The sequence below is a fragment of the Neodiprion virginianus genome, chromosome 1, assembly GCF_021901495.1.
Source record: "Neodiprion virginianus isolate iyNeoVirg1 chromosome 1, iyNeoVirg1.1, whole genome shotgun sequence".
Taxonomy (NCBI): domain Eukaryota; kingdom Metazoa; phylum Arthropoda; class Insecta; order Hymenoptera; family Diprionidae; genus Neodiprion; species Neodiprion virginianus.
In genome coordinates, this window is record NC_060877.1 from 38867141 (window position 1) to 38884015 (window position 16875).

The 16875-nt window shown below is 37.3% G+C and overlaps 1 protein-coding gene and 1 long non-coding RNA gene across 11 annotated transcripts in view; one reads left to right on the forward strand and one right to left on the reverse strand.

Moving 5' to 3' along the window:
- The window catches only part of LOC124304953 (SLIT-ROBO Rho GTPase-activating protein 1-like), a 41973-nt gene that overhangs the window by 5051 nt on the left and 20047 nt on the right, over nt 1–16875 (reverse strand). For all 10 annotated transcript variants that reach the window (XM_046763777.1, XM_046763785.1, XM_046763816.1 and 7 more), the window contains 11 exons: nt 10903–11086; nt 10157–10322; nt 8742–8966; nt 6250–6378; nt 5591–5812; nt 5186–5461; nt 4454–5049; nt 4121–4342; nt 3970–4040; nt 3592–3772; nt 3171–3441 (listed from right to left, as the gene is read on the reverse strand). In XM_046763777.1, the coding sequence (XP_046619733.1) occupies nt 3171–3441; nt 3592–3772; nt 3970–4040; nt 4121–4342; nt 4454–5049; nt 5186–5461; nt 5591–5812; nt 6250–6378; nt 8742–8966; nt 10157–10322; nt 10903–11086 (2543 nt within the window). The remainder of the gene's footprint in view (nt 1–3170; nt 3442–3591; nt 3773–3969; nt 4041–4120; nt 4343–4453; nt 5050–5185; nt 5462–5590; nt 5813–6249; nt 6379–8741; nt 8967–10156; nt 10323–10902; nt 11087–16875) is intronic.
- Nucleotides 9596–11079, forward strand: LOC124305066 (uncharacterized). The gene is made up of 2 exons (XR_006908314.1): nt 9596–9742; nt 10929–11079. It is a non-coding gene; the product is annotated as an uncharacterized LOC124305066 (long non-coding RNA).

The window sequence follows — 16875 nt, forward strand, 5'->3', positions numbered from 1 at the left end:
TGAGCTGTTGTCAGAGTAGTTTATTTGCTCCAAATATGTTATTACGGTCACTATGCGTATTCTCAAGGTTGTGTTAGCTCTTATTTTCCAAAAAGATATTGAATGTATCTAATCGTAAGGTGTAGAATTAAATCCATTCTAATAGGACCATCTTTGTATAGTGTATCCACGATTGGGATCAGGCATAGGATTTATCTCCCAATCAACCATTAACTATACAACATGTAATTACAAACTAATAACTTCACAATGGAGACCAACAATACTACTGCCGAACATGTATAGTAGATCCATAGAAACTGGCCAAGGCAATTTATCCTTATTTTAGCATGGAATAGAGTTTTAACTGCCAAAAAGCAGTCACAATACATTAACCCGTGCATTGATTACCATGATCGAAATTTGGATTAGACATCAAAGGATATAGCATAGAAATAAAGAATACAATAAAAAAAGGTATAGAGCTATCGTATTCTCCGATGTTTTTCATTCGAATTGCACAACATCCTTCAATGTCTTATCAGGATTTTCGGTCAGGCCGACTTATTACTGTTGATTAAACTTGAGAATATATACCGTGAGTACTTTTTGCAACTACTGAGAGGTACCAGCTGCACGTTACTGACCTAATATCAAAGTAGTATACGTGTACCAAATTCATGCACCAATTTGATTTTACTACACAGATTAATAGCGAAAAATTAACATTACTTAGCAACTCCAAAATTACTGCTGCCAATAAATGTGTTGCATGAACGTGTAATTATGAGTAATAAAAAAAAAATAATAATAATATAATCGCATTGCACGATCACTGCATAATCGTCATTTCTAACGAGGTACGGCGACGGGATTCATGTTGTTTACGCGAATGTTTATTAACCGATTGTGGATTTTATTAGGATGAATTTATTTAAGCAGTCTGTCATGATTTTGTACAGGCGAATTTAACTCTCACATGTACATAGATCTGCGTTTTGGAGAAAAAAGAACTCGTGCCATTATTTAGATGCCCCACTTTTTTGCTTGTCATCGCTTGTATGAGAGATAAAAGAATATAACACTGCTTTATACTTCTTTTTTTTTTTGAGATCTCGTATATGTATATTTGGCAACACGGAAATGTAGTTAGTCGCGTTGTGCGAGGATGGGAAAATGTAAACAATCGAGCGAGGGAGTTTTTGATGTTCGTCATATTACTCACCTAATCTTTAAGAATTCCCATCGCCTAATAGAAGAGGTCTGTCTTCCTCAATCGGCGTGGTTTCCATTGGCCTTGTCAACAACAGACTGAGATTGTTCTACGGGACTCTATGGGATTCACAAACCAACCGAACTGTCAAATCAACACTCCTCCAATGTAAAATCAAACACAAACACGACAGTAGCTGCAGCAGCACACGGGACGTGACAACCAGCACAGTTTCTGATTTTCGATATTTCGTTATTTCTTATTTTGTTTGTATTATTATTTAGTAGTTTTTTTTCTTTTATTTATATTTAAATTTTAAATAAGCAATCTTTTGAATTTTTCAAAAACGTATTACAATCACGACGAAGGTTGCGCCAGCAGTAGGTTTCTTTTTTTTTTTTTTGTATTTGTTTTCATTAAAATGTTTTCTTCTAATGTGTTAATATAGCAATATCATCACGACAAGATAAAAAAAACAAACAGCCGCACGAGGAGAAACACTTCCGAAAAATTAAACGTAAATCTGTAAAAACAACAACCAACCCAGAAATTATAACGATTAATTCTCAATAGTGAATTTTTAGAACAAAACGATTATGATATGTAATATGACAGCAATATGTGATTGCAGATATCTATGTACTACAGTGTCATACTTCACGACAGACACACTTAAGAGCAATATTACATTACATTACAATTTACAGTCAACATATCTAGCAGAATGTGATAGAACACCACTGAAAACAGTCACAGAAAGAAATACTCGTGTTTATGCTACTATAATAGTTGAGGCAGCACAAGAAGACAAGAGATGAAGGCACATGCATCAACAAATGTGTGTATTTTGTATTTATATTTTATTTACAAAAGTCATTATTGTACAAGTCCAAGTGTACTACTACAACTCTAAATCTATGTATGGAATTTGAGCAATTTACTTTTTACTCAATGATCCCGCTTTTCCTCTCTTCTCATCTCTCTTTTCCTCCTATCCCACACCACTCAAATTTTTTCTTCTTCTCACGTTAAAGCAATTACTTGTATTTATTTATCTTTAATCAAAGGGATTATATTTTTAATAATATTAAGGTAAAAGTATTCGTATTTCATCTCCGGATTAAAATCCCGATTATAACTGTAATAAAATAGTTACAACACGTATATAGATTAAAATGCGAAACCCCCCCCTTCCCTCCCAAGATTTTCCGTATGCAGATCATTGGAGATCTCGAGGTGGGCTCTAATTTCAATTTAGTCAGTCTTTTCGTGGCTACAACATGTATTATGTATCGTACAAGTTGTATAATTGTATAGTTTGTTGTGCACACCTCAATATATATGAACTATTAAAAAGTTTAAAGCAAGCTGTGAAGAACATTGAATTCATAAATTGGTTGCGATCAAACTAGGCAGGGCATGAGTTGGCAGGTGCTAGGTGCAAAAAGTGTGTATAGCAAGCAACAGTTCCAACTGCACACGTTAATTGTGAAAGTTGATATACATTATACGATATACTTTAAACCGATCATTCAGATATACTTTAAAGCGTTCATGCACTCCTCGAAACACATTTCATGTTATGCAATGTCTCTACCGCTTTTTGGACTGTCATTTGCTTATGTCATTTAGTCTTGAGTCAATAAACTCTCGAAATAAAATATATGGTAAAATTAGTTATGGCAGTTGAAACATACACTTTCTGTATACTCAAATACACAAACGTGAGTATAGTCAAGCGAATTGTTGAAAACTTATGCAAAACGCCGACAAAAATTGAAGCACATGACGAACGAGTATTCGACTTGCGTAAGCACGATACGACGCCCTGACACAAAAACAACCAACAGTATGAATAAAAACAACAAAAACAACAACAAAAACAACAACAGTAATAAAACAGGAAACTTCGCAAATTATCGTTTAGTGACAGGTATGAAAAAGGGCTCGTTATTTGCTATACGGTGGTTTCCAATACCTCTCGGCTAATGATGGGTTGCGAGCTCGTCACACAAACAGCAATTCCTGGTACCAGAGCGTTTGCTTCCTGTTGCTGCAGCAGCTGCTGCTGAGTATTGGTGCCATTGGTGTTGGCTGTGCATATTGATCCTATTCCAGTTGAGCTAGAGCCTAAAAGTGGTGAATTTCCACTGGAAAGTGCACTGTCTGCAGAGCTGGATGCTCGTCTTCGCATCGATTCTTCGCTGGAAGACTTGAGGAGTTCCTTATCCCGGTCCTTGTCCTCATCCCTTCAAAAAGACGCGAGGATTGCATTTGGGGTGAAGCAAGAAAAAACGAAGGGCATAAAATGCAGAAATAGTTTTTTCATTAGATTAAACTTCCTTTCCTCACGGTGTGTATCAAAATTACGACGTGATAGATTTAAGTCTTCTACTCACTTTATCTTGAGCATTACGTATTTGTCAGGTATTAGTCCTTCACGACCTGCCAGAGCGCCACGCCACCAGTCATTGCTAACCTGTGCATACAGCGTCAGTGTGTCACCCTTTTTGAAACTCAATTCCCTTGCAGACCGAGCGTTAAAGTCAAACTGCGCGGTGGCTTCCAGATTTTCTGATTCTGCACACGAAAATAAAGAAGATGTACCGTGGACGTCCAGTATGATTGAGTTTCTATTTTAATTTTAAATTTAGAATAAACTTTCCGTTCAGGAGAACCGTCTCCGGAAACTTTATGCCTCAAAAATGTCACCAATTGAAACAGAATCGTTTTTGTATCGAAGTACAAATTGCTTCCTAAGTACTGTTGGAACTTACCATCTTCCGACGGATACACTTCAGAATCCATATCTTCCTGAACCTGGTCTGTTGGCGAGTCGCCTACTTCCCTAAAAAGCAGAATATATATTGTGTTTTCTGCTGCATGTAGTTTACTTACGTTACTTGTGCGCAATATATTTTTTCTTACACATCATCGGGCTCTCTGCTGATGTACTTCTCATACTGAATTCCTCCAATGTCATCAGGGAATATTTCTTCGCAGAATGTTATGATGTTCTTTATTAGATCGTTTACTTGATTCTGGTACTGGACCTGATCCTTGTCTTCAGGCACTGGGACCAACGTTGGTCCGAAGCAAATTGCCAAGTTATAAGGGTCCATCATATTCTCATCAGAGAATTCTGAGAGGCTGAAAGATTTTTAATGTTTAGTTTAATGGAGGAGCAAAAAATGCATCAATTTTATCATTTATGTTCGAAACATAAAAACCAAAGGCTTGTATTAAAAAATAAGGACTCACTGATTGAGAAATGCAAAGAGATATCGCATTACAATGACAACAGGTCGAGGTAAGCTGGAGATGAGCTCTTTCATCTTCAGTACAAATTCCTGCTTGGATTCAAGCTGGGCAAGTTCCATCAGATGCTCAAAGTAGATGATAGGAAAAAGCGGTTCTCTGAGCTCCCTAAGATAAAGTTTAAGAACCCCAGCAACACTGTTGATGTCCGACGCGTCAGTTACGTCTGCAAGGGGATCCTCGCCTCTCTCGAAACATTCCCTGAAGTTGTTTATCTCCACCTGTGATCCTGACACCCTGAATATACCCTGATGATGGAGTCCAAAAAGGTTTATCACCCTGACACAACTTTTCACAATTAACGGTATCTCCTGGTTTGTGCTCTCCAAGTATTCTTCTAGTGAACCACCAAACAATTTTGGCTGACCGTTCATCTGCAAGCGACCGATTCGCTTTCGTCTAGCTTGCTTTTGCTTATTCGCCGTTATTGACGGATTTGGACTGGATGCTGATCCGTCGAGCAGTGTTTGGCGAATGTATTCCTGCTTTGCATCAAGTCGTGCTATCCTCGAGGTTCCCAGAAGGTATTCGCGGAATTTCTGAACAGCAATGAAAACGAGGCACGATGAACATGATCGTCATTTTATAGTTCAGAAAAATACATATTACCAGAATCAATTTCTGAAACACACAGTATTGATAAAATGTTGAAAAATGAAAACAACCAAATTTTACCGTTAGGTAAAACTCCTCAGTCTCCTGTCTGTCGGCTCTGAGTTTTATTTGAAGAGTCTCAGGTGGCCTGGAAGTTGGGACAGCGTTTTCACCAAAGTACCTGGAGCAATCGTAGTCTTTTGCAGTGAGCATCTCGAGCAGACTGGCCTCTGCGGTCTCAAGAGTTTTCCAAACTTCTTCAGACTCTGTGCGCAGTGATGTAACGCGCTGCTGCAATTGCGTGAGCCTCTGCTCCATCTCCGTGTGAAGAACTTTCTGCAGTTCCGGCTCAGGCACCTAATTAATAAATATACATTTCCTATTTCTGGTTGCAAATATAATCGTTAATGCGGCTTAAGCCAGAATTCACATCATTCAAAATAGGAAACAGAGAGAAAGAACAAAATACATAATTCATTATTCTACCTCATCGCCACGTTGACCCTGGAATTCAAACTTCTTTGGAATCATGAAAGCCACGTGATGGGATTCGAGAAACCGTTGTTTGTCTGCCCTCGAATCAAGCGACCCAACACATGCAGCCAACTGTTCAGCACCCTGCTGCAGTGACCTTTGCCTACCCTCCTCTGCACTGCAGTGCATTAGAAGAGCTCTTGCAACACAATTGTGGAAGCCAAAATCCATGCACTGTTCAACAACAAAACAATGATTGTTGTTGATGTTTTAGATAGGGTCAGGTGAGTTTGACTATTACATTCAAAATATATTATTATTATTATTATTATCAGATTAGAAAAAAATTCTGTTCAGGCCTCTCAAATAAAGAAAAGGCAGAACACTTTATAACTTTGTATAAAGTAAGTGAAATTTCTCCACCTTGCACTACGCTATAAGCTAGTACTTTACTGCCAAGTGGTAAGGGAAAAAAATTCTACTTCGTTTGAATATTCAACTTTTGGGAATTGAATTTTCAAATTGAAAACAGTCGCCGCAATACAGCGATCGAAATTCTCATAATAAATGTAAAGAATTCTTAAATTGCCCAGGGGAAATCTATACATTAAAAAATGTGTATTAATAAATAATGCGATTATTCATTAAATGGTACCGAGTTTGGGACTTACGTCAATGAGATCGGACAAGTCATCGACGAAATACTTGTGTATCGTCGTATTCGAGGCCTCGAGGCAAAGGATGTATTCGTTCCGCGCCTTCAGAGCTTTCAGTTTGGATTCGGTATGCTTGGCCTTTCTCTGAAATCACATAATGCAACGAAATCCGTCATGACGGTAACGAAAATTCGGTTTATACATGTTGTCAATCAAGGAGGGTGGGTGTTTTTTTTTTCTCTTAATTCGAATATTAAACATCGTGATAAACGAATAAACGTTTGTTTCCTTCTAATTTAATTATTTTCTACTCTCCTTGGATTTTATTCCGACAGCAGGGTAAGACTTGTCAATCTTTTTTTTTTTTGTCTATATACGGTAAGCATAAAGCTCGAGTGATATCGGATATAGCTGATGTGTTAAGGGAAGCCGTTGGGCAGCGACACACGCGTCGTCGTTTACCTCCACCTCCATCTCCACCTTATCCTCATACTCCTCCTCCTCCTCCTCCTCCTCCTCCTCGAGAATCGGGTTGCGTGCCATCTGCTTCGCTGATCGAGCTTTGCGGCCGGCGTTGCGGCCGGTTTCTTTATTTTTCCACGCAGTAAGTTTGTGGGCGCCGCAAAAAACATACAGATGTTTGAATCTGTTATGAAGGTCTGTTTAATACGTCTTCAGGATTAAGGCAAATAGAAGAAACGACGAGGAGAAAAAATTGTAAAACGAAAATACGTAACACACGTACACATACACACACACACATTCGAATGATCTTTGAAATTAAGTGCAAAAAAAAGGCAAATGCCTCCGCCAAACGGCGCCATCCAGACATCGATAAATGCCACGCCTAGCTGATTACTACCTTGGCAAAGAAGCGGAGAAGCCTCTTATGCTGTACACACTACATTCACACACCATACATGACAACTTGCGTACACAAAATTTTATGCTTATTTTGTGAAACTGTAAACTAATCTCGAGACTGTACCCGATAATCAGGAATCTCACACAGACAAGTGATATTTGTTTGACAAAGGCGAGCATAAACATCGTCGAACTCTAGGGATAATATAAATCAAATCATGAAATTTAGACACGAAGAATAACCGTGTAAAATCAAAGGTATGTGTAAGTACGTAAAACAACGCGGACAAGGTAAATAAATAAATCTTCGCGAGCTCATTGTATAGCTTTTTCGAAAATTTATATATTTAATATGAGATATTCAGGACTGCAGGTTAATCGTGCGTGGTGTACGTCATTATTTTTACCTGCGGGACCCTTCCATGTTGTCATTATAATAATTATTATTATTGTTGATGTTTTTGTTGGCTGCACAGATGCACGGAAAGCAATTAGCATGAAAGAGAAAAATGGGATGAATTTTGAAAATAGGACACGGGATAGTTCGGGCGCTATTCCATACCCTTTCTTGTCTAAGTATATTCATGGAGAGTTTGATATATATCTATAAAGATCATCATAACGGTGGCAGAGGTGGTAGAACTGAACTGCACTTCTTCTTCCCTAAGTATATATAAAACTCAACGTGTCTCCGTCTGTCTGTCCGTACGTTCGCTTACAACTCTAAAACTAACGATCCAACTTTGATTTTTTTTTTCTGTGGATAGCTTCAACGTCTGGCCAAGTTTTAGGCTATATTTCGTTACAAATACCTAGAAAAACCCCCAGTAGCGTTCTGAGATAAGTCTGCCTGCAGGCTGCAACTGCTGCCACGACGTGTCTACTTCCACATTTGCATTATTTGAAATCTTGCATAAGTTGCTGTGAGGAAAGATTCTGCGTATTGACTCTGTATAAAGACTCCCCGCAAAGTCTGTTTAAATTTTTTCAACTTATGGCAACGCTACTAGGCAATAATTTTAGTGACATAAAGATATTTGTAGGCCAAGGCGAAACGGGATCACATATTTACACGCCTAACGCTGACTAAACCCTTACTAATGGAAGAAAGTTATGGTCAAGATTATTCAAGGTCTCGACGAGGACTACAAAAAAGTCCGGGAGAGCATGTGGTTACGTCGAATAGTTTCGTCGCAAAAATCATTAGAAAATATTCGCGGCCGCTAGTTTAGTCCATATAACATAGTAACTATTATGTAGAGATGAACGATAATCACGAAGCGCGACGTCGCGACGACCGGGAAACAAAAACGAGTCGTCGCCGTTGTCCACATCGCGTATATATTCTGACATACCTACAATAGGTATATGTATACATAGACACTTTATATACACGTACTTATGTAATACATACACAGAGTGGGGATAATAATTGGCACGCAGATGACGCAAATACCTAATTTGGACATCCTGCCGTCGGCGAAACGAACTTATAACCCAAATACCCATAATGCATTATTCCCTCCGACTTCCTGTAACGTCTCAAACACGACACCATATATAACACGAGAACTCTTGCTGCATCAGAAATTAACGTTTTCTCATACATTATCTAGGCAGTTTTACAAACGCACAACTCTCACCTTGTTAACTTCCTTTTCGATCAGCTTGTACTTCTTGCTGCGGGCAAGTTTTTCCGGCGGCGCAATGGCGACCTCGAGTTTAGTCCTCTGCTGTTCAGCGACCCGTAATTTCGTCTCGGCTTGCCTGGACTCCGCCTGGTAGGCCTGATAGGTCTTCATCGTTGTGTGAAGTTCGTGGAGAACCCGGAGAATCTCTTCGTGGGTCTCGTACCCGATGTCGCGACACTGCAACGCGTAAAGAAAAGCTCAAAGTTGTTGTCAATCATCGTTACGCCCGAGTTAAATGACAAGATGATTTAAATTTCATATATATATATACCTATACATAATACAATTTAATCGCGGACTCGAGCTAGACGCGCTTCTTTTCCTTCTTTTTATACATACTCTACATTTTTCTTATTTCCAACGAGCCATCAATACCAGTCGTTTTTTTTTTTTTTTGCTTATTATACCTACACACGCTGGTGCAGTTATAGGCACATGTCGTGAAGAGGCTACGAAAAGAAGACCGAACTGCACCATTTAATAATAACGATACCGAAAGAAAAAAAGAAATAAAAGGATTACGGATTCTTTTTGTATAGAGGGTCGAAATCTTGTACGCCATATTTCAACGGTTCGAATTTATTATACTTCAATTACTCGTGCCGATCGTTAAACCCGTAGTGACGATAAAAAATTCTCAACCATCAAATCGTCCTCGTCAATATTTATTCAGATTACATCCGTTTGTTATTGTATACAGTATATAACGCGTGTCGTGTCATCCATCTCTTTCAAAATTTAGACGTGCTAAATTCGCGTGTATCAAGCATCACACTCGACGCGGTATTTAGACCTGAGGATTAACCATCATCAGTCGAGCACTGTGTAATAATGACACATTCTGAAGATTAAATCCGTCGTCGTCGTAAAACTTTCGCTTATAACATCAGTTATACATAGTCAATTCAATTTTCGGCATTACTGTACGTTGCTAATAACCAAAGAATCATTTGGTATGAATGTTAATTGCAAAATTTTTCAAAAACAGTCGTAAAATTCTAACCAAAGTTATAAGATTATATTTCTCCATAAAAACTTTGAAACACAGCAACGAACAATAGACTAGAAATATATTGTACAAGTAACTCGATCGCATAGCGCAAGCACAGCGATGACTATTATTACAGTGTCAGTGATTTCAAGTAGAACGTCGTGTGGTATATATTCTTGTCCTGCCATCAAAACATCCTTAAATAAAACTCACGGTAAGAGGGTGAGATGTTACCTAAATTCGTTCCCTGGGTCTATAAACGCTGTGCCCCGTAGGTTTCGCCTCGCATTGTCGTAGCTATCCTACTATAGATATACCTAGATAGAGTAGTACTAGGTATAACGTATTAAGGGTCGTGCGGTTAGTCGAGACTCACGCGGCGATTGATGCGCTGAACGTCCTCCATGACCTGGTTCAGCCTCCCGACGAGATGGGTGCTGTAAACTTCCGAAAGAGCAGCGTGATCTCTGCTCAGAGACTTTGTCTCGTTGACTAGCTGTTGCCAGCAGGCGAAGCTGGAGAACAGAGGCCACTGTTCTCTTCTGAAAAACAAAACAAAAAACATGAATTAAAATTATTACTTCGGTTAACGAATTTCCTTTGCTCTTTTCCTCTCTATTTCTCATGTTTTTTCATTTCTCTTAAACTAACTCTATCCGTTATCTCTAACTCTAATTTTATATTTTTCATCTCATTCCTATTTGTACTTTCCACTGTAATCTACTTTAACATCTGCTCTGTATTTTGTTTTCTGATTTCACCTATTTTAAGTTATATTTTTTTCTGTCTGCTTACTTGCTGTTTTTGTTTCTTTTTCTTTTTTTTCTTTTTACGAACTGTAATAATTGTATTAATTTTCTGTCTTTAATTGGTACTTGACCAATATCGCTATGAACATAATAAATTATCTACCTATATCTATCTATCTCTCCATACATTTGGATACCATTTTCTTACTATCTATTTATTTGTTTACTCATTCTTTCAACTGTCTACTAATCAAATTTTCAAATCAAAAGCTATTTTTGACACTCCGTTACTTTTGTTTCTTCTTCCCTGCAGCTTGTATATCATACTTATGTGCACCGTTGTGCGATTTTATAGCAGTATTCGTAGACTTACTTCTGCTTCTGTTCTTTGTGTTTCAGCTGAATAGCTCGAGCCATTTTGTCGAGGGATTTGCTGTAGTCGAGTTCGAGCTCGGCTCTCCGTCGAAAAAAGTCCTGGAGTTCGGCAACCAGGGCGACCTGGGCCTCCATTCGAACGTCGAGACATCTCAGCTGCTCGTTCAGCTGCAGTCTTATATCTGAAACGATAATCAACGAATACTTTAATTATAGCTATCATATGTTATTCACGCACGGCGAGAACATTTTTTTTTCTTTCCTTTTCTTTTTTTTTTTTACAACTGGATTACGTAAATCCTTGGTCATAATTTTTTATACACACGTGTCTCGATATTTCGAGAATTTTTTATACACATGTAAAGAAAAATCGAAACCACTCTGAATGTTGGTATTTTCAGTAAAAACCAGTTATTTTCAGAATTTATTTACACGCGGTGCGTTGAAAAAAGCAACAATATTTCGGGGATTCAAATCCGGGGAAAAAAAAAGACAGTTTCCACACTTTTGGAGAGTATATTTCTATTCGAGACGTTTCAACTGTTCACTGATCTGCACTACGAGTGCATCTGCACGAAAGGTTTTACTTAAAATATATAATCATTTCTGGTAAATATTAATGCATCGTATATAATAGAATATGCATAGTACGGTGCGCAACTGGCCGGCAATAAATCGTCGTTGCTGGAAAGCAAGAGCAAGCGATGTAAAAAAAAAAAAAAACCCCGAGTAGCGATTGGCGATTAGACGACGCTGCACGACTGATAGTGGCATGTGAAATATATCACTGTGGTGACCTAGACCATACCTAGGTGAGACTTTTATTTGCAAACGCAACAATATGAATTTCTTTTTATAGATATAATAATAAAAGAGGAAAAGGTTGGAACTCGTAAAATATTATTATACCTCTCTATTCGAATGAAAACAAATTTAATAGATTTGTATAAGTATACTTGTAATATAGGGATCTAGTAATAATAAATAAATAGCTAATAAACGAGGCTGACACGATAACTTATGAAAAGAAAAACAGCAAAAAATAAAAATAACAAACAACACTTATAAAAGAAAGTTTGTTAACGATCGATAAAAAAAACTGTTTAATATCCAATTCGAGAAACGGAAGTGTTATGTACGCCGGAAAGTATAGGTCAATCATCTACAATTTACGATGTTTTTAAACTTAGATAACTAATAACGTTCCGATTCATGAATATCATAAATAACACGTCCGATACTTATTATCGAGTTTTTATTTCACGCAGCGTGTAATTTTGGACCACTTTTTCAACTCCTTAATATATTTGCGTTTATCAATTTATTCGTCTGTAAATAAATTTAAAAATAAATAAATATCAAGTTCTTGCAAATTTATTTGTTTTTGCTATAAGAAGTGGCACTGGAATACGAGTCAAATTGTACGCACTTGCACGAGTGTGACAACGATCATCGATTGCCATCGAAATATCTAAATAATTCCGTGTACACAGTGTACATACTTACTACACACTTATCGTGTCAAATGTTGCGATAACAATTGTATATTAAACAAAAAGTGAAGGATCAAATTATACCGCAGGATGATTGTCGGACATAAGTGGAGATCATTTATCATCACATTTCATACACTGCGCGTCGAATGAAATAATTATACATAATATAATAAATGTGTATTTTTTATATTCATTGGCGAAAGATTCAATTTTTTTAATTAATATGCATGATTCATTATTTTATAAAAATTATTATCCAAAGTACGTTATAATTCTTTTGATTTTGAATAAAAGTCTCTGCAAATGTCCTCAGTTTGAAACAATACCCTGATTTTTTTCGATTTTTTGTTCAACCGTTTAAATATCTAGAATATTGAGAACGATTTTGAAGAGAACATTGTTTGGAATTCAGAAAAAATTCTCAAAACTTTTATTTTACACTTAGAACATTTCTAGACTGGTTTCATTATAAAGTTGAAAAAAAAAGTTGCACGTGCCAAAAAAATGTACAAACGGGATGTACGTAACGGGATCGGTCTAAAAATGTTCCAAGAGAAAATGGAAAACTTTTCCGCTATGAAAACTACATACTGAAATTTACCAGATTTTGGTTTCACATTCACCGTTTCAAAAAAATACAAGATAATCGAATGATCGGTTAATTTTTACCGATTCAATCGAGTCGTAATAGATAATTTTTTTCGACTCGATTAATCGATGCATTGATTATTTTTAGCATTGTGGCTGTCGCGTTAATAGCACTTTCGTATTCCATGAGTACCGCAGTGCGACGCGACGTCGATCGAGAGTCTGGACAAGCTGTGATGTTTGTTTCTGCTGCTGCTGCTACTGCTGCATTAGGCGGCATCATCGTCGTCGTCGTCGTCGCGACGCCACTCTGCAGTGCACGGCTTGCGTTTCCGGCGGGAATCTAAAAATAAACACCACGGGGCGCGGGGTTGTTCTTCTTCTTCTTCTTCTTGTTTTTCTTCTGCTTCTTCTTCTTTCATGGTATTTTTCCATCATTTCGACTCTGCCCACCCCCTCCCCGCTCCGTTTTTATTTCTCTCTTCCACCGCTCTGCTCTTTCTCTCGCCTCCTCGACGAGAAAAATCTAAACAACACAAAAAGACACGGCCCGTTTGTGTTGCGAGTATTATATTTAGGGTCGCACTGTTTCCATCCGTTTTTATAATATTTTTCGTCTATAATCTCAAATTTTCACTATAAACTAATTATCTATTCCGCAGATACATTATGCACACAACATTTTTCTCTTGAAAATGTTTCTGCCTTGTATACGAATAAATAAATATATACATGCATGTATGAATGATATTATTATACCGAAAATCAGTCAGAAATATTTTTCATTTCACGCATTGTCAATTGTATTTTATTACATCGACACAATCGTATACGCATACCTTATAAGTTGATACGTTGCCAAGTTGTATACCAATATATAAATAAGAAACGTTCGTTTATTATGAAGCTAACACGATAAAGCGATAAGACCGCATGTAATAATGCCGTTCTGTTATCGCGATTCATATAATCACCCATTCACACCAAATTATTAATTATGCCCTGCATATAACGAATTACGGTAAAAGCACCAAATATGATTACTCGCGTTATTGTACCGTTTGTACGATACTAGAACTTTATTATTGTCACAACGTCTATAATCATATATAACTTGTCCGTTATACAGGAAGACGTGAATGTGTCAGTTATACAATATGGATTGAATTAAAAAAATGAAAGAATTTTCAAATGTAATTATAAACGTTGAGAAAAGCTGATGAGTAGGGCCCTGATAAATGTGTATTAAAAATTAAAAATTACGTACATATAGTGTACTTTTAAAAAATTAAAATATGGAAACTAGAAACTGCATTTTCTGGCTCCAAACATTATATTTTAAGTAGAAAACGAAGTAAGGAATCGAAATGATTTAAATAAGAAATATTTATTTACATATAGGGCCCTCTACTGATGAGAAATAATCAAATTTTATCTTGCACACTCGAATTACTTACCAAATATGGCTGAATATATATATATTTGGAAGATTCCCGGGAAATCAAGCACCGTGTAGGTATATTATCGATTTTTATTCGTTTGGTATGATTCATCATTCCCAACATGGGTATGAGATATAGGTACATACATACATACACACACACACGGATACCTGTATACATTTATATGGGATAGGTAGGTGAGAGCCGCAATGAGAGCGGGAGAAAAGCTACCCTTGCAAGGAAACGGGTCGAAAGGCATTAGTGCAACGAAAACATAAATACACACATTCATACACGCGTTATACATACCTATAGTAAATGGTTGGTGCAGCGGAAAAGTGCATCGTATGGTTACAACACACGCGATACTACACGCATGTGCAAGAATACAAGTGAATGCGTCAGCGGTTTCGAGAGAAAGAGAGAGAGAGAGATTGCACTGCATGCGTGATATTTTTCCTTCTTTCTTCCTGCCGGCACTCGCTCATCCCACCAAGGCAGCAACAAAAACCCATAAGCGAGACCGTAGGTATCCATCGTGTTACAGGATTGTCGCAGCATTAAAGTTCTGTGACATGTCATTCAACCACATATTTTTGGTGTGTAAGAAAGGAAGTGTGTGAGAGAGGAGTTAGACAGACAGACAGACATATAGATAGATAGATAGAGAGAGAGGGAAGGCAGGTAAACAGAAAATCTTTATAATTCAACGGTTTTCGAAGTCCGAATACACACTGAAGCATCTTTGTTTGCTTGCTAAATATATGTATAAATATATACAGTATGCCTCGGAGAGTGACGAACCTAAATTCATCCAGTAAAAATACGATCTCGTTATATGAGTCACGAGTTAATTTCCTGCCGCACAAGATTATACACGCGTCACGAATTCGAATGAAATTAATAAAGATTTCTCCGAATTATGATATATACACTATTATACGTATATTTTTATTATATACACAATACAAGTATCATACATCTGGGAATTAAGCGTATTATACATGTGACCAAAGATTATCTCTTTGTGTCAAGTGTGTGACAAGAAAAACTTTGAAATCTCCAACATACATTATTATATAGTCCGAGATGGTGATAAAAATTTTGTAACCTGACTGCAAAATAGTTAGGCTAAGGTCCGACGGACAAGTTAGACACATACGTGTATGAAACGACCTCTTTAAACAACCAACCTTCTATGGCCGTCGTTATTAACGGGCGTCAGTTCGTAATAAGACGCGTAATGTGAAGAAATGTAAAAGCCTATTATCCATGAATAAATATCATTCGATGTAATACATGGAAATCCTGTGGGATATTATTTGGGCCGGACGGGAGAGTAACCTCTTAAAAGATGGTACAAAAAATATACAAACGTTCATTCGTTGATATTGATATAATATAATACGTTGGATCATTACTGGAAAACCATTTTTTATTAAATGATTTTCTTTTAAATGTACTCCAGCGTATGTATGTATGTACGTGGTTAACAATAAGTTCGGGAGAGAAAAATGAAAGAGGGTGGAAGAGGAAGGGGAGAGTTTTATACGCCTGCCTAACAACAAGAAACCAGCTGCGTTGGTCGGTCGCTATACTTCCAGGGACTGGGAATACATCGTATATCTAGATGGGCGTATAAAACTCGACGTCTCTCTGTTTGCCTCCGTGCGTTCGCTTCTAACTCCAGAACTACCGAACCGATTTCCATTTCTTTTTTCCCCATGGATAGGCACAACGTCTGGCCAAGATTTAGGCAATATTTCGTTACAACCAGATCGATAGTTTTGGAGATACAACGATATTTGTAAGCCGATTCGGAAGGGGATGCGAACACTTATTCGAACGCTTACTAGGTCGCCGATTTTAGGTTATATCGGATATTAACCATATTTATGAAAATATTCTCCACTGTGAGCAAGATTGTCTTGCCCTAATAGAATTTTCATGTAATAACATCAAATTTGGATGGGGGTGAAGCCGCGATAAGCTACGGCATTTGAGACCAGACAGGTATAAGGTAACACCTATATGCAATTTCAATGATAACATCGGTCAACACGAATTTTCAATCTGAGTTCTAGATGTCAAATTTATGATTTCTTCCACGTAAGTAATAAAAGAAAAAAAACTTTTATCAGATAAAGTTTGCTTTTTATTTAAACGTGCCACTATCGCAACCCAAATTTTCAAGACTTATTTATCACCGTGTAAAAGGCAAAATCAAACTTTATATAGGTAATAAATGACGGTTTTGTTTATTATTCGGTGTATAGAATCAAAATTTGTCCATTTAAACATAAACTCGAGATAAAGATAATCATTAAAAAATGTTGACCTGTGTAATCGAATCCTCGGCAGAGGACAAAGACGATCCTGCTGCAGTGTTCTGAATACTGTATATAGGTATGATACACGTATACGCTTGATGTTATGAGGTTGCAG